General features: G+C 40.3%; 1 protein-coding gene across 3 annotated transcripts in view; it reads left to right on the forward strand.

Moving 5' to 3' along the window:
* LOC104589712 (uncharacterized) overlaps positions 1–18,392 on the forward strand; it is a 76,049-nt gene extending 57,657 nt beyond the window's left edge. The window contains exons 5-9 of one of the 3 annotated variants that reach the window (XM_010248119.3): positions 4,210–4,282; positions 15,108–15,198; positions 16,068–16,147; positions 16,252–16,527; positions 17,759–18,392. In XM_010248119.3, the coding sequence (XP_010246421.1) occupies positions 4,210–4,282; positions 15,108–15,198; positions 16,068–16,147; positions 16,252–16,503 (496 nt within the window). In that variant the 3' untranslated portion in view covers positions 16,504–16,527; positions 17,759–18,392. The remainder of the gene's footprint in view (positions 1–4,209; positions 4,283–15,107; positions 15,199–16,067; positions 16,148–16,251; positions 16,528–17,758) is intronic. The other 2 variants (XM_010248120.3, XM_019196381.2) reach the window with 2 other exon arrangements.
* The last annotated feature ends 9,588 nt before the right edge of the window (positions 18,393–27,980 follow it).

Consider the following 27,980-nt stretch of genomic DNA (forward strand, 5'->3'; position numbering starts at 1 on the left):
CACCAAAGTACTTGTCCTCATACATCATAGCATAATGGTTGCTGAGAGGAAGAATAGACACATATTGGAGGTGGCCAGATGCATCATGTTTAACTCCAATGTGCCTATTCATTTATGGGAAGATGCTATTCTTACAATAGTGTATCTCATCAACCGAGTTCCTTCATGGGTTCTTGATATGAGGCCTCCATTTACCATCCTATACCCTGATAAAGACTTGTTTATTGTTCCCCTTAAAACCTTTGGTTGTACTTGCTTTGTTTAGATTCTTGGACCTCATCGTTCGAAATTTGATCCTAAGGCCTCCAAATGTATTTTTCTCGGTTATGCACAAACTCAAAAGGGATATTGTTGCTATGAACCCACTTCTGGGAGAAGATTTGTCTCTATGGATGTCACTTTCTTTGAGGATGTACCCTATTATCTTAGGGTCAGGGGGAAAGTAGTGAGTGTGGGGTTAACTCATTAGAAGTTCCTTTACCTGTTGCATTGAGTGATGAGGGATGTAATGGGGAGGGGTGTCAGAGGTGTTGGGATTTGAGAGTCTATCACAGGCGGTGAAGGCAGGTTGATTTAGGTCATCAGCAGTCCAGGCCAGCCCTAGTTCCTTCTGCGGATCCAAATACTATAGTTCCTTTATCAGATCCGGTTTCCACTGAGATACCTTCCATTGTGGAGCCCTTACCTCCTTTGGATTGTTAGACAGTTTTGTATGCCCTTAGCTTCAATCAGAATGATGTACTTTATGAGTTTATTGTAAATGAATAAAGATACATATTTGATTCATGTTCCCTCGGTATGTTTCTGTGTAATACCCTTAAACTGGACACTTAATGAGACTCGTGTTAGTTTAGAATGTTCACAGCCAGTGGGTCGGTCTGGGGAGACCTATCCTGACAAGGCTGACACTGTAGTGCCACCAAGTCGGTTGGGGTGGCCTGTCTCAGCTGCCAGGGTGAGACCCTAGGCACATACAGTGTAGGATTAATTGAATCTTTGAACTGGACCAGATTTCCAGTATTGCCCTGGACCTTGGAGATTGATGGGCAAAACTGGAAAGTTACACCCGACCCCTAGACTCGATTATGATACTGCACTAGGTGTCGGATTGGGCTATCTTTGATGTACCAATCAGTGAGATCCTTAGCGGGGGTCAAAACCTGGGTATGTTGGGACAGTCCGAGAATTCATCTAAGTGGGTGATCATAGTGATAGGATCAGCCCCTTTGTCGGACAAAGGTAATGATCAGGGATGCACTCTCACTGATGGAAACCAGGACTGCCGGTAGCCGATTTCAACCGTTGAGATTTGTTTTGCAAAATATATTTTATATAAGATATAAAAGTATATATATTATGGTTTCTAAAATGTTTGCAAGAAGGTTTTAATTCCCGGGATCCATATAAGTGGAGAGTGCAACACTGTTCCTTGCAGCCGAGGGAGAGGTCTTCTCTTGTCGGGCAGTGTATGATCATTATGGGCTGAGAGGTTAAGTGTAAGACCATTGAGGATAACACCTGATGGGCTAATCTTGCATCTGCCCACAGTCCCTGGGTGTTACAAGGTGGCTTGGCCCAGGGACCACTTAGTGTAAGTGTTGGGCCCATAGAGCCCATTTGATGGGTTTCAGGGGGTACACTATCTTCAGCAGTGCATTCGGCCAGGCCTTGTAACAAAGGCTGGGTTGAACCCATGTGGCTGATGTGTAGATCAATGCTTGGGTCCCACGCCATACAAGGAAGCCCAACTGGGCAGCAATTTGGAAGTTTTTTGAGTACATAACCTTAAATGGGCCTTAAGCCCATTTCGAACTGGGCTGATTTGATCAGTCATATAAAGGGGGCGAATTCTGAAGTGGGTCAGCTAAAAGGATTGGGCTTAGACCCTATCCACTCAGAGAGTCCAAGATCTAAATAAGATTTAGATCTGGAAGCCTCCTAATTAGATTAGGAGACAGCTGATCTGATCTGTAGATAAGATAAGGATTATCCCTTATCACTAAGGGACTTCTAACCCAAATATGATTTGGATTAGCAACTCCTAATCTGATTAGGAGCTGATCCCTTTAAGATTATAAAAGGAGAAAGGGGGCGGCAGCCTTGAAGCACACAACAACATCAATAGCATTCTTCTCTTTAAAGAAAGAGAGATTGAGAGATTTCCTGCATACTGCGAATTCTCTTTTGCCGCCACCTTCCTGCCATTGCCATTCCTTCAGTTCGATCTCCAGTTCTTGGGAGCAATCAAGATTGGATCTTGATTTCAATCTTTTGGGAAAAGATTGGTTGGAGCTGTACTCACAAGCCGTCCAGTTGATTCTTGTGAAGGGTCAAGTTCTTTTGAAGAACGTTGCTGATTCTGCTCCATCCTGCACTGCGCCATCTTCAGTGAGAGCAGTCTTTGGATCCTTCCTTGGGCGTGAACACCTCCATTGGGAGATAGTATTTCTCCGTATCAGGTATAATCCTCTCCCACTCCTTTTGGTTCAGATCTGGTTCAGTTTATGGTTCAAGATTGATCCTTGAAAATATGATTTTCTAAATAGGGAATACGATTCCCAGTTGAAGGGAGAAAAAATTTTTGAAATTCGCCCCTTATTCCGCAATCTTTGGGCGTCCATAGGTTGGATCTCTCATCCCTTCATGGATGACATTGACCTCCCCATTGCAGTCCGTAAAGGCAAACGGCATTGCACCACATCCATAGCCCATTGCATTTCCCAGTTCTTGTCCTATGATCACCTGTCCCCCTCTTACATGATCTTCCCTCTCTCTTTTTTGAAACTCTCTTCGTGTACCTTTTCTCTTCCTCTCTTCTCTTCTTCTCCTCTTTAATTTTGCATCCCTTTTCTTTTTAATTCAAGACTGATTGTAGTCTAGATCGACTAAGATCGATTCAGATGAGGAGGAGAAGGAATACTGCACTACAAGTAGAAGCAGTATATGGACTAGTAGAAACTGGAGTAGGAACATGGAAGCAAAAGGGAGTCTGATCTTCACCAACACTTTCCCTTTGAAAAGAAGAATGGGATGATTAGAACAAAGGTAAGGATTCAATGAGGATCAAAGCATCTATATCCCTTCTGAATAGGAGAATAACAAAAAAAGACACTTGATGGACTTAGGGTCAAATTTATTTCTAGGACTCATACCATGGACAAAGCAAATACAACCAGAGATCTTGAGGGTTAAATTAATTTTTGGTTCATCAAGGAAAAGGAATTGTTGAGGAGACTGAAGATTGAGTGTTTTTGATGGAAAGTCGGTTCATAAGATACACTATTGTCTCAACAACATCTCCATAGAAATGAGTGGGGACATGCATCTAGAACAATAGTCCTCGTGCCACCTCTACCACATGTATGTTCTTCCGTTTAGCAACCCCATTTTTCTAAGGGGTATGAGCATATGAGCTTTGATGAATAATTCCCTTCCCCTCAACAAACACCTGCAGATGTTTTTCAAAGTACTCCTTAGCATTGTCAAACCTTATGATTTTAACTCTTTTCTCAAATTGTTTCCACCATATTCAGAAAATTCTGAATAATTGTAGGTACCTCATCTTGACTCTTCATCAAATACAGCCATGTGTGTCGAGAATAATCATCAATGAAAAGAAGGAAATACTTATATCCATCCAACCATGCAAGGAATAATATATGGGCCCTAGACATCAGTATGTATCAAATAAAAATAAGCATTACTTCTATTACTCGCAAAGTACATGGTTCTATATTGTTTTGACAAATGACAAATTTCACACTGAACATTCAAGTTTGACATAGAATTAAATAACTTTGGAAACAAAAATTTCATGGAACCAAAACACATATGGCCAAGACAACAATGCCACAATTCTAAAAGACAAATTTTCATTAGGACAGGACTCTGTCTTGCACAACAACCCTTTCTCAGATGTGTGATCAAAAAGATAAACTCCATAATATTTTTATAAAATGGAATATATAATATCTACTATACATGCTATTCATAATATTTTTATATATAATATAATATAGAAACATAGGCACACATGCTGCACTCATAGAAATTGTTTAGCTGTTATACATAATTCATTCTACTCTGCATTTTCTTCTATGCAAACTTTTAGTATTACTTGTAGGTTTATAGTCTCATCCCACAATTCATGGAGATAATAATGGTCTTTATTTGGTTGGCGAGATAATAATAATCCTTCATGTGTAACAGGGTCTGGCAAGATGTACCAGTACTTGTCATGGTCAGCATGCTTGCATACTTCTGCTTCCTGGAGCAACTGCTGGTAAAAGAATTATGTTTGCACTTCTAAAAAATGCAAAATGTATGTTTCTCTTATGCCTTATAAATGCATGTATATCATACATCTAGAACATTGTACATGGGGTCCACCTGTACTCTACTTGTGGGATCTGCTTGAAACAATATAACATTCACAATATGTACAGTGCATTTGTAAGACATACGAGAAAACAGATTTATGTGCTTAGTATTGCTTTTGCACCTTGTGCTCAATATGGATATCCATATTTTTTTTAAAGCCCAAAGAGGCTTGTATTGGGGTAGGAGGTGCATTAGAACATTAGGGTAATATAGATGCAACAACCATATCTATAGAAGATGCCAAACCTAAACCCAATTGCCTTAAACCATCCCAACTAGACTTTAAAGCATGCAAAATAAATATAAAATATAAACTGATGACAATCTGTGATATCATTTGGTAAATCTAAAACTTAGTATGATTTCTGGGAAGAAGCCCTTAATTTTGCAAGCCCATCTTCCATTTTATTATTACTTTGGGCATGAAAAACATTAAGAACCCAACAAGTTATTCATGAATCGTGAATTTTCTTTCCATCTTGATTGGAATTTCAGTATAAAGAAAACTCAACATTTCACAACATTGCATGGATTTCAGCAACAATGGTAAAGTTGTACCTGTTAAAGTTTGACCTGCCCTAGAATTCTGTCTTGTTCGTTGACTGTAAAGTAAACAGCAAGAAGTAGGAGAGGAAAGAGGAAGAGAGAAAAGAGAGGAAAGAGAGAAAGGCTGGTTCGAATTAGAGAAAAAACCTATCCCTAGATTCGGCCAGACCTGTTATTATATTATTAACTTATTGGAAAAGACTTAAGTGCCCTTCTTTAAGTAAGAGGCACTCGAACTAACATAACAGTACACATCAACATTCTCAACAAGTACAAAGACCGAAATACCCCTTCACTAACACCACTAACACTCCCCCTCAAGCTGGTGAGTATATATCATATAATCCCAGCTTGTTACATATGTAGTCCACTCTCCCCCGACTCAAACCTTTTGTAAACAAGTCTGCCCACTGGTTTCCCATATTAACATATGCAGTTTCTATCACCCCATTCAGCACCTTCTCTCTCACAAAATGACAGTCAACTTCGATGTGCTTGGTTCTTTCATGAAACACCGGATTGGAAGAGATATGAACCGCTGCCTGATTGTCACAATAGAGCTTCATTGGAGTACTGATGTCATATTCTATCTCCTGTAGAAGGTTCCTTAGCCACACTAATTCACAAGCAGTATGTGCCATGGCCCTATATTCTGCTTCTGTACTGCTTCTTGCCACAACTGTTTGCTTCTTACTTTTCCACATTATCAGGTTACCCCCCAGAAAGGTGCAATAGCCTGTGGTAGATCGTCTATCAGACATAAAACCTGCCCAATCAGCATCGGTGTATCCTTCTACTACCAGTTTTCCACCACTCCTATACAGCAAACCACGACCAGGAGCTCCTTTCAGATACCTCACAATCCTTAGCACTGCATTCCAATGTGGGACCAAAGGTTTCTGCATGAACTGACTCACCACACTAACCGCAAATGAAATATCTGGCCGAGTAATGGTTAGATAGTTTAGTTTGCCTACAAGTCATCGATATCTGCCAGGGTCTTCAAATACTTCACCTATATCACTGCTCAGCCTCGTATTTGTTTCCATAGGTGTCTCAGCCGGTTTAGTACCCAACAACCCTGTTTCTTCCAGTAAATCAAGCACATATTTCCTCTGATACAAATTAATGCCATGCTTAGATCTTGCTACCTCTATGCCCGAAAAGTATTTCAACTTGCCAAGGTCCTTTGTCTGAAAGTGTTCTTGTAGGAATGGCTTCAATCTGTCAATGCCCATTTTATCATTCCCAGTCACAACGATATCATCCACATACACCACCAATATTATTTTGCCTGCCGACGAGTCAAAACTGAAGACAGAGTGATCAACTTGGCACTGTTTCATACCAAACTTCTTGACCACCTCACTGAACCTACCAAACCATGCTCGAGGGGACTGTTTAAGTCCATAAATAGCCTTCTTAAGTCTGCATACCTTACCATCCTCCCCCTGAGCAACAAACCCTGGTGGTTGCTCCATGTAGACCTCCTCGAGCAAATCACCATGCAAAAAAGCATTTTTGATATCTAGCTGATGGAGAGGCCAATCATACATAGCTGCAAGGGAGATGATGACACGAACTGACCCTATCTTAGCAACCGGGGAGAATGTCTTTGTGTAGTCAATGCCATAGGTTTGGGAGTACCCTTTGGCAACCAGCCGCGCCTTTAGGCGCTCAACACGACCATCTGGCAAGTACTTAACACTATACACCCACTTACAACCGACAGCCTGCTTCCCAGGAGGGAGAGCGGTGAGATCCCAAGTGTGGTTATGATGCAGAGCAGAGAGCTCTTCTTCCATAGCACGGCACCACTCTAGAGAGGTAAGGGCTTCCTGGACATCCTTAGGAACAACCACGGAGGATAACAAAGAGATGAACTGGCGATGGGAGGCGGAGAGGTGGGTAAGTGAAACAAAATTGGAAATAGGGTGAAGGGTGCAAGTACGTTTACCTTTCCGGAAGGCAATAGGAAGATCTAGGTTGGAGGCTAGTGTCGAAGCTGGAGCTGGATCTGTCGACGGTGATGAAGCTGGAGGAGCTGCAGCTGGTACACGCGGGCGATGTGTATACATGTGACGGATGGGTGGACGGTCAATCGACGGTGGCACCGGAGGCAAGGACGTAGGCATGATTGGAACCAGAGGAGGTGGATCAACCACAGGAAGAGGAAGAGGAGGTGGTGATGTGGAGGGAGCAGCAGCACCGGACCCCACGAAGAACGGAGTAGACTCGAAGAATGTAACATTAGCACATACCAAGGAACGACGAGAACTGGGATGATAACACTTGTACCCTTTCTGAGTTCGGGAATAGCCAAGGAAGATACACTTCAGGGAACGTGCATCTAACTTGTTAGTCCCGGGACCCAGATTATGAATGAAGCAAACACACCCAAATACCCGAGGAGAAAGCAGAAACAGAGACATGTTGGGAAATAAGACACTAAAAGGAGAATGACCATCAAGGATAGACGTGGGCATCCGATTAATTAAGAAACAAGAGGTGAGCATTGCATCACTCCAAAAGATTTTGGGAACATTCATGTGGTGCATGAGGGAGCGTGCCGTTTCTACAAGATGGCGGTTCTTTCTCTCAGCAACCCCATTTTGTTGCGGAGTGTAGGTACATGAAGTTTGGTGTATAATGCCATGTTGGTCCAAGTATTCTTGAAAAGATGAAGACAAGTATTCACGACCATTATCAGAACGGAAAATTTTGATGTGAACTTCAAATTGATTGCGGATCTCAGCATAAAATTTCTGGAAGATGGCAAATAATTCACTTCTTTCTTTCATTAAATAGAGCCACGTCATTCTTGAACAGTCATCAACAAAAATAACAAAATATCGGTATCCATTATATGACATCACTTTATAAGGACCCCAAACATCTGAATGAATTAAAGAAAAAAGACTCGACACACGGTTATCGACCCTAGAACGAAAGGGAACACGATGGTGTTTCCCAAATTGACATGACTCACAATCTAAAACAGAAAGTTGACTCAATGAAGGGACTAAGGACTGCAACACTTTTAGCGAAGGATGACCAAATCTATAATGCCACTGGAGAGGAGAAATGGATGACTAAAGGGCCGTTGACGTTCGTCCACCACCATCAAGATAATACAATCCACCGGCATATGCCCTCCACCAATCTTCATCCCCGTCTTGAGATCCTGAAAAACACACATAGAAGGGTAAAAAGTGATGGAGCACTTAAGGGACTTGGTCAGCTTACTAACAGACATAAGATTAAATGGAAGCTCAGGTACATATAAAACAGAGGATAGGGATGCAGGGTCTAGGTCAGCATTACCAACACCACATATAGATGATGTGGAGCCATTAGCAAGGGTAACAGATTGTGATGTTGAGCAATGAGTGAGAGATGAAAACACACCTGGAGTTCCCGTCATGTGATCGGAGGCTCCAGAGTCAATAATCCAGGGGTTGGGTGTGGATGCCAAACAAGCCATACCTGAGTGTGCAAAGGAAGTTGTGTTCTGCTGTGACTTGGATTGAACAAACCTCTCATACTCATCCCGAGGAACACTCACCATCTCCTTGCCTGGACCATCTGAGGGAGTAGAAGGCATCGGGTCAGCTGACCGGTTCTCCTGTCTAGAACTAAAACTGGTGTCACTAGTCATGGCATGGTTGGCCCACGTCGAGGGAGGACCATGTAAGTCATAGCAGTAGTTAATGGTATGTCCATCCAAACCACAATGAGTACACTTTCGTGGACCCGAGCCACGTCCTCTACCACGAGCTCCCCCTGAATCTCTGCCTCCAGTACGACCACCACCACGGATATGTGTAGATCCACCACTACCACTCCTACCAGACTGGGCTCCTCGAGCCCCACTTCTGCCACCTCGACCTCTCGACACTAAGAATGCTGATTTATCGGAGACATTAGAATCCATAGATCCAATGGAAGCCCTCCGAAGACGAGCAAACACCTCCTCTAAAGCTGGAAGAGCAGATCCCCCTAGTATCTGGGCTCGTACTGGTTCATACTCAGACTTCAGCCCCACCAGAAACCGTGTCACATCAAGCTGCTCTCACTGTTACTGTTGAACTTTGACATCAGAAGTGAGAGGATGATAGACATTTAACTCATTACGGATATTCCTCACACTGGCATAGTACTCCTCAAGGCTCTGATTTCCCTGTTGCAGATTGAAGTATTCCTGATACAGTTGATATACCCTAGTGGTATTATCCTGACCTGAATACAGTTTCTTAGCATGATCTTACACCTCTTTGGCTGTGTCAAGAAACATGAAGTTCACACTGATTTTGGGTTCCATACTGTTCCACAACCATGTAATGATCTGTGCATCTTCTTGTTCCCAGTCTTCATACTCCTGAGAATTAGCGGGGGGTTTCTCCTCTCTTATATGCTTCACTTTCTTCTTTGCCTTCAGAAAAACCTCTACAGACTTGGCCCAAGGGACATAATTCTCTCCATTCAGTTTAATGGAGGTCATTTGGACATTCAGGTAGTCAGTAGATATCATGACACTAGGTTTACTATCACTATTATCTGCCATTGCCGAACTCCCTTATCACTGAATTATGAGCACTACACACTGCACACTACACACAGACACTTCACCGAAATCTGCACACTGATTTCAACAGTAATAAATGCTGAGAACTGCAACACCACGAACCCTACTCACCGAAATCTGCACACTGGTTTCAGCAGTATTAAATGCTGAGAACTGCAACACCACAAACCCTACTCACCGAAGTCTGTACACTGATTTCAGCAGTATTAAATACTGAAAACTGCAACACCATTAAGTAGACACTATTGCCCTTCGAATCACACACAAACCAAAATAAACCCTAGCATAAACCCTAGCATACTCCAATTTGAAAACCCATCATGCGAACTGTACTACACATCTCATGTATTCCATAACAGATAATATGCATAAAAAAAAAACTTTACCTCATCGCCTGAAGGCCAACCACACGAAGGGCTGAGACACCACTGCACCACACGTACCAGCCCTAACTAGGGCTTAGAAACCACAGCAACCAATCACCAACGACACAATCGGAGGCATAGGAACCTCCTAGGGAAGAGGGCGATCACTCCTTTTCAGTCCTTTTCCCAGTCTCCAACTCACAGCTGAGAACCCAAGAGAAACCCTAATTCGAATGCGCAGAAGACAGAATTCTAGCAAGTTTGATTTGTTGAACCTCGCTCTGATACCATGTTAAAGTTTGACCTGCCCTAGAATTCTGTCTTGTTCGTTGACTATAAAGTAAACAGCAAGAAGTAGGAGAGGAAAGAGGAAGAGAGAAAAGAGAGGAAAGAGAGAAAGGCTGGTTCGAATTATAGAAAAAAGTTATCCCTAGATTCGGCCAGACCTGCTATTATATTATTAACTTATTGGAAAAGACTTAAGTGCCCTTCTTTAAGTAAGAGGCACTCGAACTAACATAACAGTACACATCAACATTCTCAACAAGTACAAAGACCGAAATACCCCTTCACTAACACCACTAACAGTACCCAAGGTTTAAAGTATCGATAACCTGATATGCATGAACAGGCATATCGGGTGTTTCAATGCTTAATAACTTTTTGTTTTTTAGTTTTTCTTTCCAAAATTGCTTCAGGGGGTCGGTTTTAGGCATATCTACCTCCCTGAAACCACTCAAAATCCGAAACTCATTTGGGGTATTGGAGACCTGGCAATACAATACGATATGCCCAATACGAGGCATATTATGTCGAAATTTTGAACCTTGGTTGTGCCTATGATTTTCTTTCAATTGGTATTGGTAATTGAATTAGTGTAGAGAAAAGAGGATATGCACAGGATGCATTGATGGGGAGATGGAGCTGAGAGGGAAAAATATTTCTTTGGCCACTAGTCTCATTGAAAAAGCCTAAAAAGCCTAACAGAAAATATAGCCAGGCCAAAAATCAAACCTAAAGAAAATCAAAGACTAAAAAGTATTGCTCTACACTAACAAGTGAAACATTAATAAATAGAAACCTCTCCTTAACACCTGACTCAGCCTTACCTGCCAGCCTTTAATTGTCTCCTGCAAAGTGCAAAGCATGCAGGAAACATAGCTGAATATTAAGGCCCTTCAAGAAGTGTGTCCAGACGACTGTATGTGAATTAACAGATGGTCTGCCTTCTCCATCTCCTCCTGACAGAGCACACAATCGTAAGACTATGCCTACGCCTCTTTTGGCAAGTTGTTCCTTGGTTAGGTATTTTTAGTGATGCTGACTCTAGTTTGATTGAGAAGAAAAGAAGTAGAAAATAGTAGAGAAAAGACAGGGTTTTGAGACTATTAGAGTGAGTGGCATCATCCCACTCAAACTTATATATTAGGATGTCACAAAGGAAGATACTACAAGTGTACCCCTGATTAATTAAGAGTACTCTTAATACAACACTCCCCTTCAAGTTGGGATATATATGTATCATCCCCTTCAAATTGGGCTGCCCATCATTGGATTTAAAATAAGGAATGCAGATTTCTTCACTTTCAATCTTTTCATGTATGAAATGTTTGTCCACATCAGTATGCTTTGTCCTCTCATGCATCACAGGGTTGTGTGTGATGTTAATAGCCAGCCTTATTATCATAGTAGAGAGACATTGATCTAGGAATCTCAAACCTCAACTCTGTCAGAATGTTCTTTAGCCACTGAAGGGATGAGAGATCCATCATATGGATAGCCGAAACCTGCAGAAGGTTGGGCGAAATTTCAAAAATTTATCTCTCCCATTTGGGAATCGCATTCCTATTTTAGAAAACTGCATTTTCAAGGATCAATCTTGAACTAAAACCGGACTAGATCTGAAACCAAAAGGGAGGAGAGGGATATACCTGATACGAAATAGCAGTAACTCCCAATGAAGGTGTTCATGCCCAAGGAGAAGACCAAAACCCACTTCCACTGAAGATGACACAGTGTGTGAAGAAGCAGGATCAACAGGATGGCTCTTCAGCAAGAACTAGGATTCTTCAGCAAGAATCGAACAGGGGCTGGTGAGCACGTCTTCAAATTGTTTATTCAACCAAGAAACAATATCAAGAACCTTTCTTGATGAATTTCTCAAGAGGAGATCGAATTGGGTAGGGATGGAAAGAAATAGGAGAGAATTTTGTAGGTTGTGTGTTAAAACTGAGGAATTCGCCCCCTTTTTATAGTCTTCTTTGGATCAGCCTCTTAATCTAATTAGGAGAGAGTTTCTTGATCCAAATCTGATATTTGGATCTGGACTCTTAAATGGATAAGACTTATCTTATCCTTTCTGCTAATCCTAATCAGATTATAAATCAGATCTTGCCTCCTTTTATTTAACTAATTTAAGCCCAGGTCGAATTGGGCTTTAGGCCCATTAAGTTTATGTGCTCATTTACCCCTTATCGTATTGCCCAGTTAGCTCTCTTTGTATAGCGTGGGACCCAAACATTGATCTATACATCAGCCACATGGGTTAAGCCTAGCCTTTGTTACAAGGCCTGGCCGAATTCACTGTAGGAGACAGTGAACCCTTGAGTCCATCACCATGGGCTCTTAATGGGCCCAACATTTACACTAAATGGTTCTTGAGTATATATATATGTATATATATATATACAAAGAGGCTGATTTTGTCACTATTATCACCTACTCAGATGAATTCTCGGACTGTCCCAACATACCCAGGTTTTGACCCCCTCTAAGGATCTCATTGATTGGCATATCAAAGACAGCTCAATCCGATACCTAGTGTAGTACTATAATCGAGTCTAGGGGTCAGGTGTAACATTCCAGTTTTGCCCATCTATCTCCAAGGTTCAGGGCAATATTGGAATTTGGTCCGGTTCAGGGTTTCAAGAAAATCCACACTGCATGTACCTCAAGTCTCACCCTAGCAACTGAGACAAGCCACCCCAACCAACTTGGTGGCACATCAGTGTTAGCCTTGGCAGGATAAATCTCCCTAAACCTATCCAATGGCTGTGAAGATTCTAAACTAACATGAGTCTCATAAGTGTCCAGTTTAAGGGTATTACACAGAAGCACACCACAATGACATGAATCAATTATGTACTTTATTCATTTACAATAAATGTCAAAAGATACATCAATCTGATTGGAGCTAAGGGCATAACTGTCTAACTGGCTTGGGAAAATATAAGAGGAATAAAGGAAAAAATATGTATTATATAGTTTCTATTTTATAAAATACATTTTTATTATATAAAACATTATCAGGTTGGGCTTGGTCTCAGGCTGGGATGTTTTGAGAAAGCTTGAGCCTGGCCTGAAAAAAAGTAGGGCCCGAGCCCAAGATCACAGGCTTAAAATCTTGTCCAAGCTTAACCAAGAACGGGCTGGGCTAGACCTGCCCGCCAATATAGTTGCCAATGCAACGCCTAAACGCCAAGAAAAAATGTATTAGGCGCATGCTTAGGGGCCTGAAACACATATATAATATGAAACATTTATTAAATAAAAATAAATATAAAATATATAATATTTTATTTGTTAGTTTTAGTTTTTATAATAGGACATGTTGCGTGTTATCATGTTTTTGTTGTAAGTAAAAAAAAAATAATCTCAAGGGTTTCACTTTGACAAAAGAATCGAACTGAGGAAGAGGAGAGAACAATAGCCCTCCATCGTTCCGACACAGTCCTCTAAGTCCAGGTGAGTTAATCAGTTTCCTCCTTCGTTTTGTTCTCTTTTCCCACTGGTTTAAAACAGTGGCTACACCCCATTTTTCTCCTCTTCCTTTTTGTTGGACTAAAACCATTCTTCTTTCCTTGTTTGAATCATATTATTGGATTAAAACAGGGGCTCCGCCCCCTTCTTTTGTTCTTAAATTTCTTGCGTGTTTTCAGCTTTTTTCCCTCATTATTGGTGTCTGAAACAGGGGCTCTGCCCCTTATTTTATTCACCATATTCTTCTTTTATTTTAGTTTTTTTTCACCAGCTTTTCTGGGTCTAGAACAGGGACTCCATCCCCTTCTTTTGTTCTTAACTTCTTGCATTTTCAGCTTTTTTTTTGTTCTCATCATTGGTGTCTAAAACAGGGGCGGAGCCCCTTCTTTTCTTCTTCATATTTTTTCTTTTATTTTAATATTTTTTCACCAGCATTTCTGGGTCTGGAACAGGGGCTCCACCCCTTACTTTTCTTCTTCATTTTCTTCTTTTATTTTAGTAATTGTTCTCATCAAGAAAAACTGCAAGAAACACAAGCACAATAGTAAGTGCAGAATACATAAAACCAAAAAGACTAGTTCAGAAGGGCTAGAAATCCATCGGCTTCTTATTTTAAAATTCCATTGCCTAGGTGGGGGCTAGGTGCCCCATGGTCACCTAGCCTCACCTTGGCGCCTTGAAACCGTTAGGCTTCCCTGCCCATGAACAAGTCTAATACAAAGTATTCTTGTAACTTTCTAACTTATAACTCCATAGTGTTTAGGATTTATATACATGTTGATTTTGGTTTTCTTCTTTTTTTTAATGGAAAAAGTGACACCTTAGAACCTAGAAAACACATTAAAATTTAAATTTATGGCTTTTAGGTTTTCAAAACATATTAAAAAAATACAATTGAAATGCAATGAATCAGGTCAGGTCAGTATCGGGTTATACTCTATAGGGCCAGATTGGGTTTGGAAATTATATGTTGTCGATCCGGGTTGGGTCAGGTTCTGGTTGGGACATAGGAGGGTTGGGTTGAGGCAAACCTATGCTGAATCCAACCCATTGACATCCCTAAAAGCCAACTTGTCTCACAACATCATTTGATCTACCAAACCAAGCTTAGGGAGATTGCTTTCAGCCGTACAGAGTCTTTTTTAACCTTTTCTTTTGTCTCTTTAGTACAAAAACCTAGCGGCTGAATCATATACACATCTTCAAGAACACCACCATTTAGAAAAACATTTTTAACATCCAACTAATGCAACCACCAATCAAAGTTAGCAGCAAAAGAAAGGACATGGATACAATTCATCTTTGCAACAAGGCCATTCGTTGAGAATTCATGCTGCACCATTTTTCATTATTGTTTATTGTAATGTTATTCATTTGAGTATTACAATAAGTGTCCCTTCCTAATCTAATTAAATTTTTACATTTTTGTCCCAGCTGATGGTAGCATTGGTTTGTGTTTTTAATATGCACAGGTTTCTGAGCTAGGCCCTCGTGCTCTGGCCATATCTTTGCCTTTCTCTTGTGTTCTGGGTCTCCTCTCTGCCATGATAGCTTCCACAATGGGTAAAATACTGTCAAGTCTAATGTTTTTAGCTTTAATCTTTATCTTTTGTGATTTATGATGAGAATGGGAAAAATTTTCTCCTATTTGTCAAGTATGAGCCGTTTACCCAATTCCTCTAGCATGTGCCAAAAGAGGCATTTTTTCTTGGCCTTTTGACCAATGCAAAAGTTCCAAAATATGCTTTGCATTATCCAAGCTTCTAATTAAATTCATTCTATCTGGATTTTGATACTCTGCCACAAAAATGGTTGATCCTGAGTATTGCTTGTACTAGAAAGTGGAAAACTGCAATCTGATTTCAAACCTGTGATAGAAAAGAAAGAAGTTTTGCAGAGAAGAGAAAAGAGAGAAATTGGAAAGAATGGGAGAAATCCAAAAATCAGATCTGACCACCCCTTTCATTATCTTATATACTCACAAATGAGTCTAATTACAATGACAAGTATACCCCTAGTAAGTCGGCTACTGCTAATCAACATAAAAAACACAAGTATTATCAGCCGAATCTCAGCACTTGTCAGATGGATGGTCTATATCTATGGATTGCCATGGTATTTGTCCACAGCATTTTCCAATTACTACATCTTCTCTTTCTGAATCCTTTTAAAATATGAACTATCCATTACCTCTGACTGTCTAATGCATTACATAGATAAGATCTTAGGTTTGTTCCATTGGATCAACTTTGAACTCTACGGTAGAACCCACTGAATGATACATTGACATCCTTAAATAGTTTTTAAGTGTGATAGGAGAAAATGATGTCTTCTTGCAATACTCCTGATGGGAGTATTGCTCTTGAATTGGTAAGATGTTCTAATTTTCCATGAATCATGACTAAATGATTTTTACTATCTCATGGTTTCAGTAAGCAAGAGTTTCATCTGGGCTTATGCTTCCTTCCAGTTTGCAATTGTGATCCTGTTTGCCCATATCTTTTATAATATAGTAAGTTGGAACATTTCCTTTAATGAGTTTCTCCATCCTACTTTGATTATTATCCTCTTCATACCTTAAGACCTAGAATTCCACTTATGTGATAAAAATTGCAGCTCAATGTTAATGCAATTCTATCAGTCCTCCTTTCCTCTTTCACTGGGTTTGGGATTGCAATCAGCACAAATTCTTTACTCGTGGAATACCTGAGATGGAAAGCAAGCCGGGAACTGCGATCTGCACATCAACAAAATAATAGAGGTGGATGGCAGAGATCACCAGCAAGGGAGCATTCCAATGTGGGGCCAACTGATGGAACCAGGCAGCAAGATTCCAGGACTGAGAACACAAATCCTCCCCAAGGATAAAGCAACTTTGATTCACTTATATAGGTTCTCTTTCTCTTTCTCTTTCTCTCTCTCTCTCTCTCTCTCTCTCTTTCTGACACACAGGCATATACACTTACATTTAGTGTCTATAACTTCTTTCTAGTTGAATTTAGATGCCCCCGTTGATGCAATGATGAGGATGCCAGATAAAGATGGATAAATATTCACTGCTCATCCAGCTTTTATCCTTGGAAATCCAATCAATAGACCATCTATGGGATGTATTAAAACATCATTATGTCCAATGGTTCTTGGCCATTTAACTCTTAGGCCTTATTCGTTTGAATTTTATAACTTACCCGGGAAAGTGCACTTACCCAGGTAAATGTTTCCCGGGTAACACTTACCCATGTTCTTTTGATTCTTAGGTAAGTAATAGAATGGCTTTTTTTACCCATAAAAAGCCAATATTAAAATGGGCAAACTTGTCCCATTATGTTTTATAAACTTTCCCCCTAGGTGGGAAAGTTATTTACCCTCCTAGGAGATGGGTAAGTTTTACTCGGGTAAGTGAGGCTGATTTTACCGTGGGACCCAATACTCAATGCAGAAAGAACGCTGTAAACTTGGTCAATGGGAAAGAGATACCCATTGATTAACTCCCCCCCCCCCCCCCCCCCCCCCCCCCCCCGCTCTTATTTACCGGTAAACGAATGGGGCCTTAGGTTAAATTGGAACTGCTAAAATAAATGTGCCCAGCAATAAAAGAAATCCATTATCAGGCCCTTGGGTTGACTTAGTTTGTAAAATTATTAGATGTCTCATCCCAAGAGGGCTTTCAACATTGAGCTGTCCAAACCATTGAATTGAGCTTAGTTAAACTGGGCATTCTACTTTGTTCCATCTTTATTTCCACAAGTTGAACTATGAATTGTAGATATAATTTATCACATTACCACATGTTGGTACACATTTTGTGTATGGAGTGATGTTCCACTCATCTTATAGATGTGGTTAGTAGAATCTGTCAAATTTTAACTGCCTCTCTTGCAATTTCTTCCAGTAAGAATTATGTATATTGAACAATATAAAAATCCTTTTACACCTTCTGAAGACCTAAGCATATTTTTGTTTTTCTAATCACCTTGAGGAATACATGTCTTGGAGATACTTAGTTGAGGAATCTTAAATGTATCTTTTTTTTTCTTATTAATTCTTTACTGATGAATCTCATTTTTTTCTGATAATTAAAAGCTACTTGTATTAAGTAACTTATGTTTTCCTTTAAATACAGGTTCAGAGGAAAGAGCTTTGGTTAAAGAATTGGACAATGCTTCTTGCTAATGTTAATTAACTCTGCAATCATAGATTCTGTTCGAACTCAATACAGGTGTAGGAGTTGGAATGGAGAAAGAGGTTGATTGTATTTTAGCATTTTATTTATAAAGAATTGATTTATAAAGGAAAAGTTTATTGTATACAAGTTATTGTAAAGAGCACTTGTGCTCAGGCTCAGCATACAATCATGAGAAATACATCCTCTAGGAATGGACTCCTAGACCAAGTGTTGAAGTGTGAGAGAAAACGATCTGAGCACCTGGAGGTATGATCAAGAATAGCCCTGCAGTTGACCAGAATCCTTCAAATCTTCCAAGGACTACAAATCTACTCCGACAGAGCTTGAATGACATTCAAAGCAACTCTTTCAAAAATAACACATTGTAACTGAAGCTCTTGAGCAAAGCTCCAGCTTTCCATGCAACAAAGCCAAGTTTTCAGTTTCTAAAGCCGAACAACTAGGTGTGAACCTGAGTAAATACTAGATCACCAATATGATTTCTAACACCACCCCAACTGCTTATCACATTTCAGAAGTAGCACCATCAAAATTGATTTTTGTTGGGAAATGGGGTTACAAAATTTGGAGAAGCTCTAAGTTGTATCTAAAGACATTGCCATTAGAACGTTCTTTGCCTCCAATCAGTTAATAATAGGTTACAGGCAAATTCATTTCTAGGGTACAGCAAAGCCTTGGGTGAGAAATTGCAAACAATAAAGTTGAAGATTCTCAAATGAAACCTTTTGTGAGATAATAGCAGATCAATCGTAGAGAATAATAGTGATTTCTGTGAGAAAATTGAGTGAAAATTGTGTTTTATTCGGCTTGGTTCACATCCTTTTATAGATTTTGGAGAGTCATCTTTGAGAAAAATTGTATTGGTTTGAAGGGGCTCTTTGTGTAGTCACAATTTTAAACTGTGATTGTTCACATAGTTAATAGTTAGTGATTGTTAACGTTTGAATAATGTCTTTTGGTCACACCTAATCAAGTTATGATTGTTGAATTAACTTAAACCATCAACAGACGTGGTTTAATCTTCAAACACACCCTTATGTGCAGTTTAAATTGAATGCAATTTTCCTGAGTTGCAAATTGCAAGTCGCAATATGTATTGTGATGTTGCGATTTTGCAAATGACATAAATTATGATTTGTGATGTTGCTTAGTAACTTGCAATCTCACAAAATTCATAGTTGTGATTTCGTAAACTTCGGCTTTTGTGATTTGTGATTTTGTAAAGTTATCTATCTGCGATTTGCAATTTCACAAAGTTAGCTAACTATAATTTGCGATTTTGCAAAGTTAGATAATTGCGATTTGCGGTTTCGCAAAGTTATCTAACTATAGTTTGTGGCTTCACATAATTGTAGTTTATGATTTCATACATCACAAATCTTCTCATTGCATCAAATGTCATTGCATTAAAAATATAGTCACTTCTCATGAACCACGTGAAGTGTGAGCAAAGTGTGCCTTTAAAGTGCCTCTTTGTGCTGCACACGTGTGTGTGCACATTGCACAATAGTGAGTCTCTATACTCTCCTCTAATTCTAAGGAGTGTAAACAAGCTCCTTAAAAGCTCAAATTAAAACAAAGAGTTTTGTTGGAAATTTTAAAATGGGCAAACTTCTTAAAGTACCACTATGGATTAATCTCTATCGAGATTGAAGTTCAACAATCCCCCACTTTGATTGATCAATTACATAGGTCTCTCTTAGTCCAAGATACTATGACATAGATATCTCAAAGTCTTGTCAAAGTTATTGGTGGTAAGACCTTAAACCAATTACTCTCAAGACAAATCGAAAATATCCATATACATAAAAATGTTTTGTCTCTACAAGAGTTTCAAATTTTCTCAACATTGTTGGCCATGTGTTTTTTTCCTTGTTTCATGAACACTCTTGAAAGCAAAAACCTAAACTTTCATGATAAGCAACACCACTTCTATGTACACGTAGGTGAAGTTCTATTATGTGTTTTATTACTTGACATATTTCAAAACTTTATTAAGAGTTTAACTTAACCTCTAATCATAACATATAACATAGTTTATTTGCAAAAGGAATTCTTTCGGTGTTAGTGCTAACAATCACATCTCAATAATTTGTTGTTACCATTAAATTTAATACTGATATTTCCAGTTCAGGTTGAATTATCACTATTGGTGACTAAGTGAAGGATTTTAATCCCATCTCTTTAGTTGTTGTTCTTACCAGTTGTCAGCACTCAATTTTTGCTCGGTCTGCCACCTGAACCCTAATTCACCCCAAACGTCCAATCAAATCCCTCCAATCTCCCCAAAACACCCAAAAACCCTAAAAGCCCAACTTTTACCCTGAAAGCCCATAAATCCATCGTTAAATATGCCTGGTACCAATCTGATGGCCCCGATCAACACCCATTTACACCTCAATTCTCAAATCAGGCACCACAACTCAAGACATCCCAAAATACCTACTCATAAAATTTCAGCTCATGATTACTCCGTTTACCCCTTCATCGAGCAAAGATTCCATTATGATGCCTCTCGTTAGCCTAACACTCGGAACCCAGATCTCCTCGATCTTAATACATTCGAATAGATCAAACCACACCATTAAACTCTAGATACATCAAAACACCTGCCTATAAAGTTTTAACCCCAAATTCCCTCATTTTCCCTTCCATCAAAATAAGATTCCATTTCACAACATCTCGTTGACCCAAATTTTTATGATTTTCACCCCCCTGAACCGATCATACACCATTGTTAGACTCTGCCCACACCAAAACACATGCCCATAAAGTATGTATATGGTTCCATTTACGTTTTTTTTTCATTCAACATTTATACTTTATTTGCTTACAAAATTGAGAAAGGTAATAATTACAACTATTTATGACAACTAGGCGCCACTAGGCACCACATCAGTGTAATAGTGAAAAAACGCCTAACCATTTGAGGAAGCTTTAAAAAATAACTTTCCCAAATGGTAAGCGTGCACAGAAACCAAAGTCACCTTTTGCTATTCTCGATGCATACGGAAGAGAATGAGAAAGAGAAACTGTTGAAGTGGTGCCTATGTGGCAGCGTTTATTAAATAAATGCCCACGGAACAAAACACCCTCAAAATTTTAACCCAAAATTCCCCTATTTAACCTTTCATCGAACAAAGATTTAATTTCGACCCCTTTTGCACCCATAACCCGTATCCACTTGATCCAAACACATCTAAACCAATCAAACCTTACCAATCACCCTAGAATGCTAGAAAACCCCTACATATGAAATTTCAACCCAAAACACCTCAATCAGATCAAGATTCCATTTTAAGGCTCCAAATTGATTGGATTCCAAATCCACCCGATCTGGGCCCATTTGGCCCAATCTAACCTTACCAATCACCTCAGATTACCTAAAAAACCTACCCTATGAAATTTCACCAAAATCTGCTCTTGTTTGCCCCTCGATCGTACCAAGATTCCATTTCAAGGCTCTAGATCGACCGAATCAAGCCTACACTTGTGATGAGCACATAAAGCCACCCGAGATGTGTGGTGGGCATGAAACATCTTCCGGGATCTGCAATAAGCACATAGGGCCACCCAAGACCCATGATGAGTATAAAACACCTCCTCAAACCTACGATGACCATAAAACACTTCTTGGGACCTGTGATGAGTAATGAATGTCACCCAAGGCTTGCAATGGACATAAAATCGCCAATCTAAGACAAACCTGATACACAACTAACACCTTGCAATGAACACAAAACGACAGTCCATGACTGTAATGAATGGTGGATAAACCCCGAGGCCAGCGACACCCACCTACGGGAGATCAGTGTTCCTTCCAATTATAGTGAGCTAAGACAAGGCATTTCGAGGATAACTAATGAAACACTCGAATACGTTAGCTAGATCAAGAGCTTATCCTCAACATGTGTCCACAGAGGAACCCGTAAAGGGATATAGCTTACATGTGCCATGTGAGAATCCTTAGGAGAAAGAAAATCTTGTCTTTGAAGGATCTCACTAAACACGTGGCGAAACCCCAATGGTACTCCCTTAATAATTGACATAAAGATAAAGACCCATTTTCCTAAAAAGAAATGTCTCATTTTAGATCCTTCTCTTTGTAGTCTTGGGTTTCTCTCTAAAAAAGGGGAGGGGGGGGGAACAACTCTCCACCAAGGAGGACGACTATATAGTTCTAACCCTAGAATTTCTCAAGAACATCTCTCCATTCTCTCCTCTCTTCCTCTCTCTTCCTCATTGTCTCTCTAGACCTTTGGAGACTTGACCGACCACCAAGAGTCCATGGTGATTACAGTAGAATCTGAAAAACAGTTGGAACGATGATTAGTGGATCTGAAAAACAACGCTTAAAGGGTGGCACTCTCCTTTCTCCAAGCCGGCCATTCTGTCCCCCTCTTTGATTCTTTCTCTCTCCCCAAACAGGGAATACCCATTGTTCAGAACCAACGGGTAGAGATACCAAACACTGTTCACCTCCTTCAACCGGAGAAACCGAGCAACCCGGCAGAGACTCCTTCCCCTTTCTTTCTTCTCTTCTCTTCTCTTCCCAGCCACCCTCCCCGATCCCCTCTCTCTCTCTCTCATCATCTCTTTATTGGCTGTTCATCTCCTTCTTTCTTACTCGATGCATCGATGAAACCGGAGATCTGGATCTCTCTCACAGTCCGCCACTCCTGTTCTCTCTCCCCCTTTCTATCTGTATCTTGATCTCCCTTGATCCATTCTCTCTCCTTCGTGGCCATCTACTCATCCCCACAGCGCCCTTGTTTCAGTTTCTTTTATTCCACCGGCACACCACCCGCTGCAACTCATGGTGATGGCTTATCTTTTTAGCCAACATCCTCTCTCCAGCTTAAACCATACATAAAACACACTCCTAGTCTAGCCTCCATTAAATCCATCGAACTGGTCTTCCCCCATTGAAAGGAGCGGGTCCCCTATTTGCATCGCCACAACTGACCCATGGCAGAGCACCGACAATGAGATCGACCAAGAAAGAGATTTCTGCTGCAGTTAACTCCCATGCTTAGAAGTGCAAGCTAGTTTGCTCTCCACCTCAACTGAACGAAGGAACCTCTGCTACTTTCTCCCATTCGATGCTTAATGTCGCATGTCCATTGCCTTTTCATTGTCAACGTCTTAAAAATCAGAGTCCACTGACCCACTCTCATCAGCCCGTTATAGCATTTAGTGGGTGATTTGAGGGCATATCCGAACATCCCACATTATAATCGGTTTAATTTTTACTTATTTATTTATTAGATATTTTATCTTATCTCCTTTACCTTATCTATGGATTTATTAATAACTTATAATTTGATTATTAGTCCGTTAAATTTCGATTCCTATCTGTTGATCATTGAATATGGTTAGACACGATCAATGTGAGTAGTTCGAAAGAATTAAAAAATTTTACTGAGAAATTTTTAAAATTTTTCCATTAAAAGAGATTCCCAAACAGAAAAGTTGAGGAAACTGATAAAAAAATATTGAATTTTGTAGAAATTGGTAGCAAGTGATACGAGTCAAATATGGTCTTATTTGAATATTGTTGAAACCGTTTAGAAATTGGAAAATACTCCCAAGTTTGCCCCTACTAAGATAAGAAGAGAAAGATGGAGAAATGAAACAAAAATTCTTCAAATTGTTAGAAACAGTGGACAACCTTGAACAATGTTGCAAAAAGAAAGAGAGAGAGAGAGAGAGAGAGAGAGAGAAAATAAAAGGTCAATGGACACCCTAGACTTAGTAAGCTGGTCTCTTCACCTAAGTCAAGTGTCGAGATTCACATCAAACGGGAAAGGGAATGCCAAAGACAATCATCTAACACTTAGTAACTGAGTCTCTTCACCTAAGGCAAGTGTCGGGATTCACGTCAAACGGTGGAAGGTAACAATAGAAATAAGTGTGCAAATCAAGTTCAGGGGTAGAAGTCCACTGTCAAAAAAATGATAAGAAGAATACATGTCTGATTTTAAAAATTAATCTCAGCTTATCAAGACAGGCTGCAAATGGAAGGGTAAATTAGATTTTTAAGCCAAGTTTCTATAATATTCAAAGTAAGACAGTTTTACCCCTTAAGCCCAATACTGATCTACAAGGACTTTGAGAATTCTGGAATCAGGATGCCACTAATACTGTTAGGGATGATCTTGAGATGGGAAGGATCTTTATGGTCAGTGTAATTTTAAGGCTACATTGCTACGGTACTAGCAATGGTTAAGTTGGGGGGTGTGATAACTCTGCATTTTGATGCCTTGAGGGCATCAATTCAGGGGTATTTTCGGCCTTAGAGTAGTCAAATTCTGTCCTTTTCGCAGATAATTTCAATGTAGTGACCTTTGAGGGTCTCTGTGCAAAACTGGGAAGTTTTCATGGCCGAAATGCAGCTTTTTGGACGCTGGTGCTAAGTCTAGCTTAGAGAGGGGGTGTTTTTGTAAAACACTAAGAGCAAGAGGGCCCTTCCTATCTGCTAAACCTAGTTTGGTGCCCCTCTACTATATTAGCATGCTCCCCACGCCTTAGCAAACCCTAGGGCCCCTTTTAACCCATTCTTTTCACTCTTAGCAAACCCTAGCCGCCCCTAGGTGTTTAATCTCCACCCTCCACCACTTTTAATCTCAACAACTCATTCTAGGGCACTCTTTTTGCAACTTTTAAACCCTAGGGTGACACCTAACTATTAATCCTCACCATTCAGCCCCTCATCACTAGATCTCAACCCTCCACTCCATCTTATATCTTAGCCATCCACTCTAGGGTGCCACCCACCTCTTTTAATCTCCACCTTTCAACCCTAGGCGCCATAATCTCCTCCATTCATTTCTGGGCACCCAATGTTAGACAGTTTTGTATGCCCTTAGCTTCAATCAGAATGATGTACTTTATGAGTTTATTGTAAATGAATAAAGATACATATTTGATTCATGTTCCCTTGGTATGTTTCTGTGTAATACCCTTAAACTGGACACTTAATGAGACTCGTGTTAGTTAAGAATGTTCACAGCCAGTGGGTCGGTCTGGGGAGACCTATCCTGACAAGGCTGACACTGTGGTGCCACCAAGTCGGTTGGGGTGGCCTGTCTCAGCTGCCAGGGTGAGACCCTAGGCACATACAGTGTAGGATTAATTGAATCTTTGAACTGGACCAGGTTTCCAGTATTGCCCTGGACCATGGAGATTGATGGGCAAAACTGGAAAGTTACACCCGACCCCTAGACTCGATTATGATACTACACTAGGTGTCGGATTGGGCTGTCTTTGATGTACCAATCAGTGAGATCCTTAGCGGGGGTCAAAACCTGGGTATGTTGGGACAGTCCGAGAATTCATCTGAGTGGGTGATCATAGTGACAGGATCAGCCCCTTTGTCGGACAAAGGTAATGATCGGGGATGAACTCTCACTGATGGAAACCAAGACTGCCGGCAGCCGATTTCAACCGTTGAGATTTGTTTTGCAAAATATATTTTATATAAGATATAAAAGTATATATGTATGGTTTCTAAATTGTTTGCAAGAAGGTTTTAATTCCCGGGATCCATATAAGTGGAGAGTGCAACACTGTTCCTGGCAGCCGAGGGAGAGGTCCTCTCTTGTCGGGCAGTGTATGATCATTATGGGCTGAGAGGTTAAGTGTAAGACCATTGAGGATAACACCTGATGGGCTAATCTTGCATCTGCCCACAGTCCCTGGGTGTTACAAGGTGGCTTGGCCCAGGGACCACTTAGTGTAAGTGTTGGGCCCATAGAGCTCATTTGATGGGTTTCAGGGGGTACACTGTCTTCAGTAGTGCATTCGGCTAGGCCTTGTAACAAAGGCTGGGCTGAACCCATGTGGCTGATGTGTAGATCAATGCTTGGGTCCCACGCCATACAAGGAAGCCCAACTGGGCAGCAATTTGGAATGTTTCTGAGTACATAACCTTAATGGGCCTTAAGCCCATTTCGAACTGGGCTGATTTGATCAGTCATTTAAAGGGGGCGAATTCTGAAGTGGGTCAGCTAAAAGGATTGGGCTTAGACCCTATCCACTCAGAGAGTCCAAGATCTAAATAAGATTTAGATCTGGAAACCTCCTAATTAGATTAGGAGACAGCTGATCTGATTTGCAAATAAGATAAGGATTATCCCTTATCACTAAGGGACTTCTAACCCAAATATGATTTGGATTAGCAACTCCTAATCTGATTAGGAGCTGATCCCTTTGAGATTAGAAAAGGGGAAGGGGGCGGCAGCCTTTTACATCATCAACAGCATTCTTCTCTTAAAGAAAGAGAGATTGAGAGATTTCCTGCATACTGTGAATTCTCTCCTGCCGCCACCTTCCTGCCATTGCCATTCCTTCAGTTCGATCTCCAGTTCTTGGGAGCAATCAAGATTGGATCTTGATTTCTATCTTTTGTGAAAAGATTGGTTGGAGCTGTACTCAAGTCGTCCAGTTGATCCTTACGAAGGATCAAGTTCTTTTGAAGAACGTTGCTGATTCTGCTCCACCCTGCACTGCGCCATCTTCAGTGGGAGCAGATTTTGGATCCTTCCTTGGGCGTGAACACCTCCATTGGGAGATAGTATTTCTCCGTATCAGGTATAATCCTCTCCCACTCCTTTTGGTTCAGATCTGGTTCAGTTTGTGGTTCAAGATTGATCCTTGAAAATATGATTTTCTAAATGGGGAATACGATTCCCAATTGAAGGGAGAGATAAAATTTTTGAAATTCGCCCCTTATTCCGCAATCTTTGGGCGTCCATAGGATGGATCTCTCATCCCTTCAGTGGTATCAGAGCCATGGTTCAAATCTTGAACCATCTAGTTTCAGATCTGAACCTGCGCAAATGGGCAGAAGGTGTTCTACCCGATTTGCGCAGATATGGGTTTTGGGATTTTTTTCCCAAAATTAATGGGCGAATAATCTGAAATTAATTTTATATAAATCTGATTATTATTTAGAATTGTTCTTTATGATTTTCTTGATTTATGGGCTGTTCGTACAAGAGGAGATCGAAATCTTGGTTTGCGCAGGGAACCTGTAAGATTTGCGGTTTCCTGATTTATTTATTACATTTGGTCTGTAAATAATTTTTTTTTTTATTTTTAGACTCAATGTATAGGCATTCGATCTGATGTAATAATTAATAGAAATAGGATTTCTATTTTATTTTATTTTGGATCGAAGATGGCGGCGCAGAAAGGGAGAAATCGCAGAGAAGAAGATTTCGCAGATGGGAGAATCGCTATCTGCGATTTGCAGTTTATGAAACTGCATTCTGTGATCTAACCTCTGTTTTGCAGGATGGATTGTACGAACAGCCCTGTTTGACTGATTGTTGTTTTTCTTTTATCAGTAATTAATTTCAGATTATTTTCTTGAATTAAAGATTTAATTAGAAATCAAACCCTAGACCCATTCGAACCAAGATTGGTTCAAACTGTTTGGACCAAATCTAGGGTTTAATCAAGGCTGAAAGTCAGCCCTAATTTTCCCACTAATGGGCCTGAGGATTGATGTTTAATTAAATGGTTAATTCGGCCCAACCTGTAAAGGCCCAGTTTTAAATAGTTAAAACTGCTAAAAGCCCACTTAACACATAAAGCTATATGGGTTGAACCATTCGGCCCATATACCTAGATAATGTTAATGGTTAATATTATGGATTTAAAATGGGCTTCAAATGGGCTTTACAGATAATTAATTGATTGGATCAATTTATCCTTGCATGTGATGTATGGATGTGTGATGTGCTACGTACATGGGCCATAAGTACTTGGCCCATGCTCAATCGACAGTGGCTCTTTCGCACACCATGGCTGAATGCACATCATTGCCATGGTGTCCCTTTTGGTCATTGGATGACCTCCCTCCGTGGTGGGCCCCACACCTCATCATGAGGTCTCGTGCGGAACCCTAGCCGATTTAGGCCCACCAAAATCTGGCTTTATGAAAGTCAGTGGGAGCCACTTTGGTTTGACCTAAAGATAAAACTAGGGCGTAATTATCAGTTCCCTCCAGATAATATGAGTGCATGTGATAGGGAGATTCATATGATGAACTCTCTAAAGGCCTTCCATCATTAGCACAAGGATGGGTCCTTCAGTAATGAGGAAACGCACCAGAAAATGGGTTATCCATTTGCTGTTGGGCTTGTCTAAGTGT

The sequence above is a fragment of the Nelumbo nucifera genome, chromosome 3 (assembly GCF_055504915.1).
Source record: "Nelumbo nucifera cultivar China Antique chromosome 3, China Antique-T2T, whole genome shotgun sequence".
In the NCBI taxonomy this organism is placed as follows: Eukaryota; Viridiplantae; Streptophyta; class Magnoliopsida; order Proteales; family Nelumbonaceae; genus Nelumbo; species Nelumbo nucifera.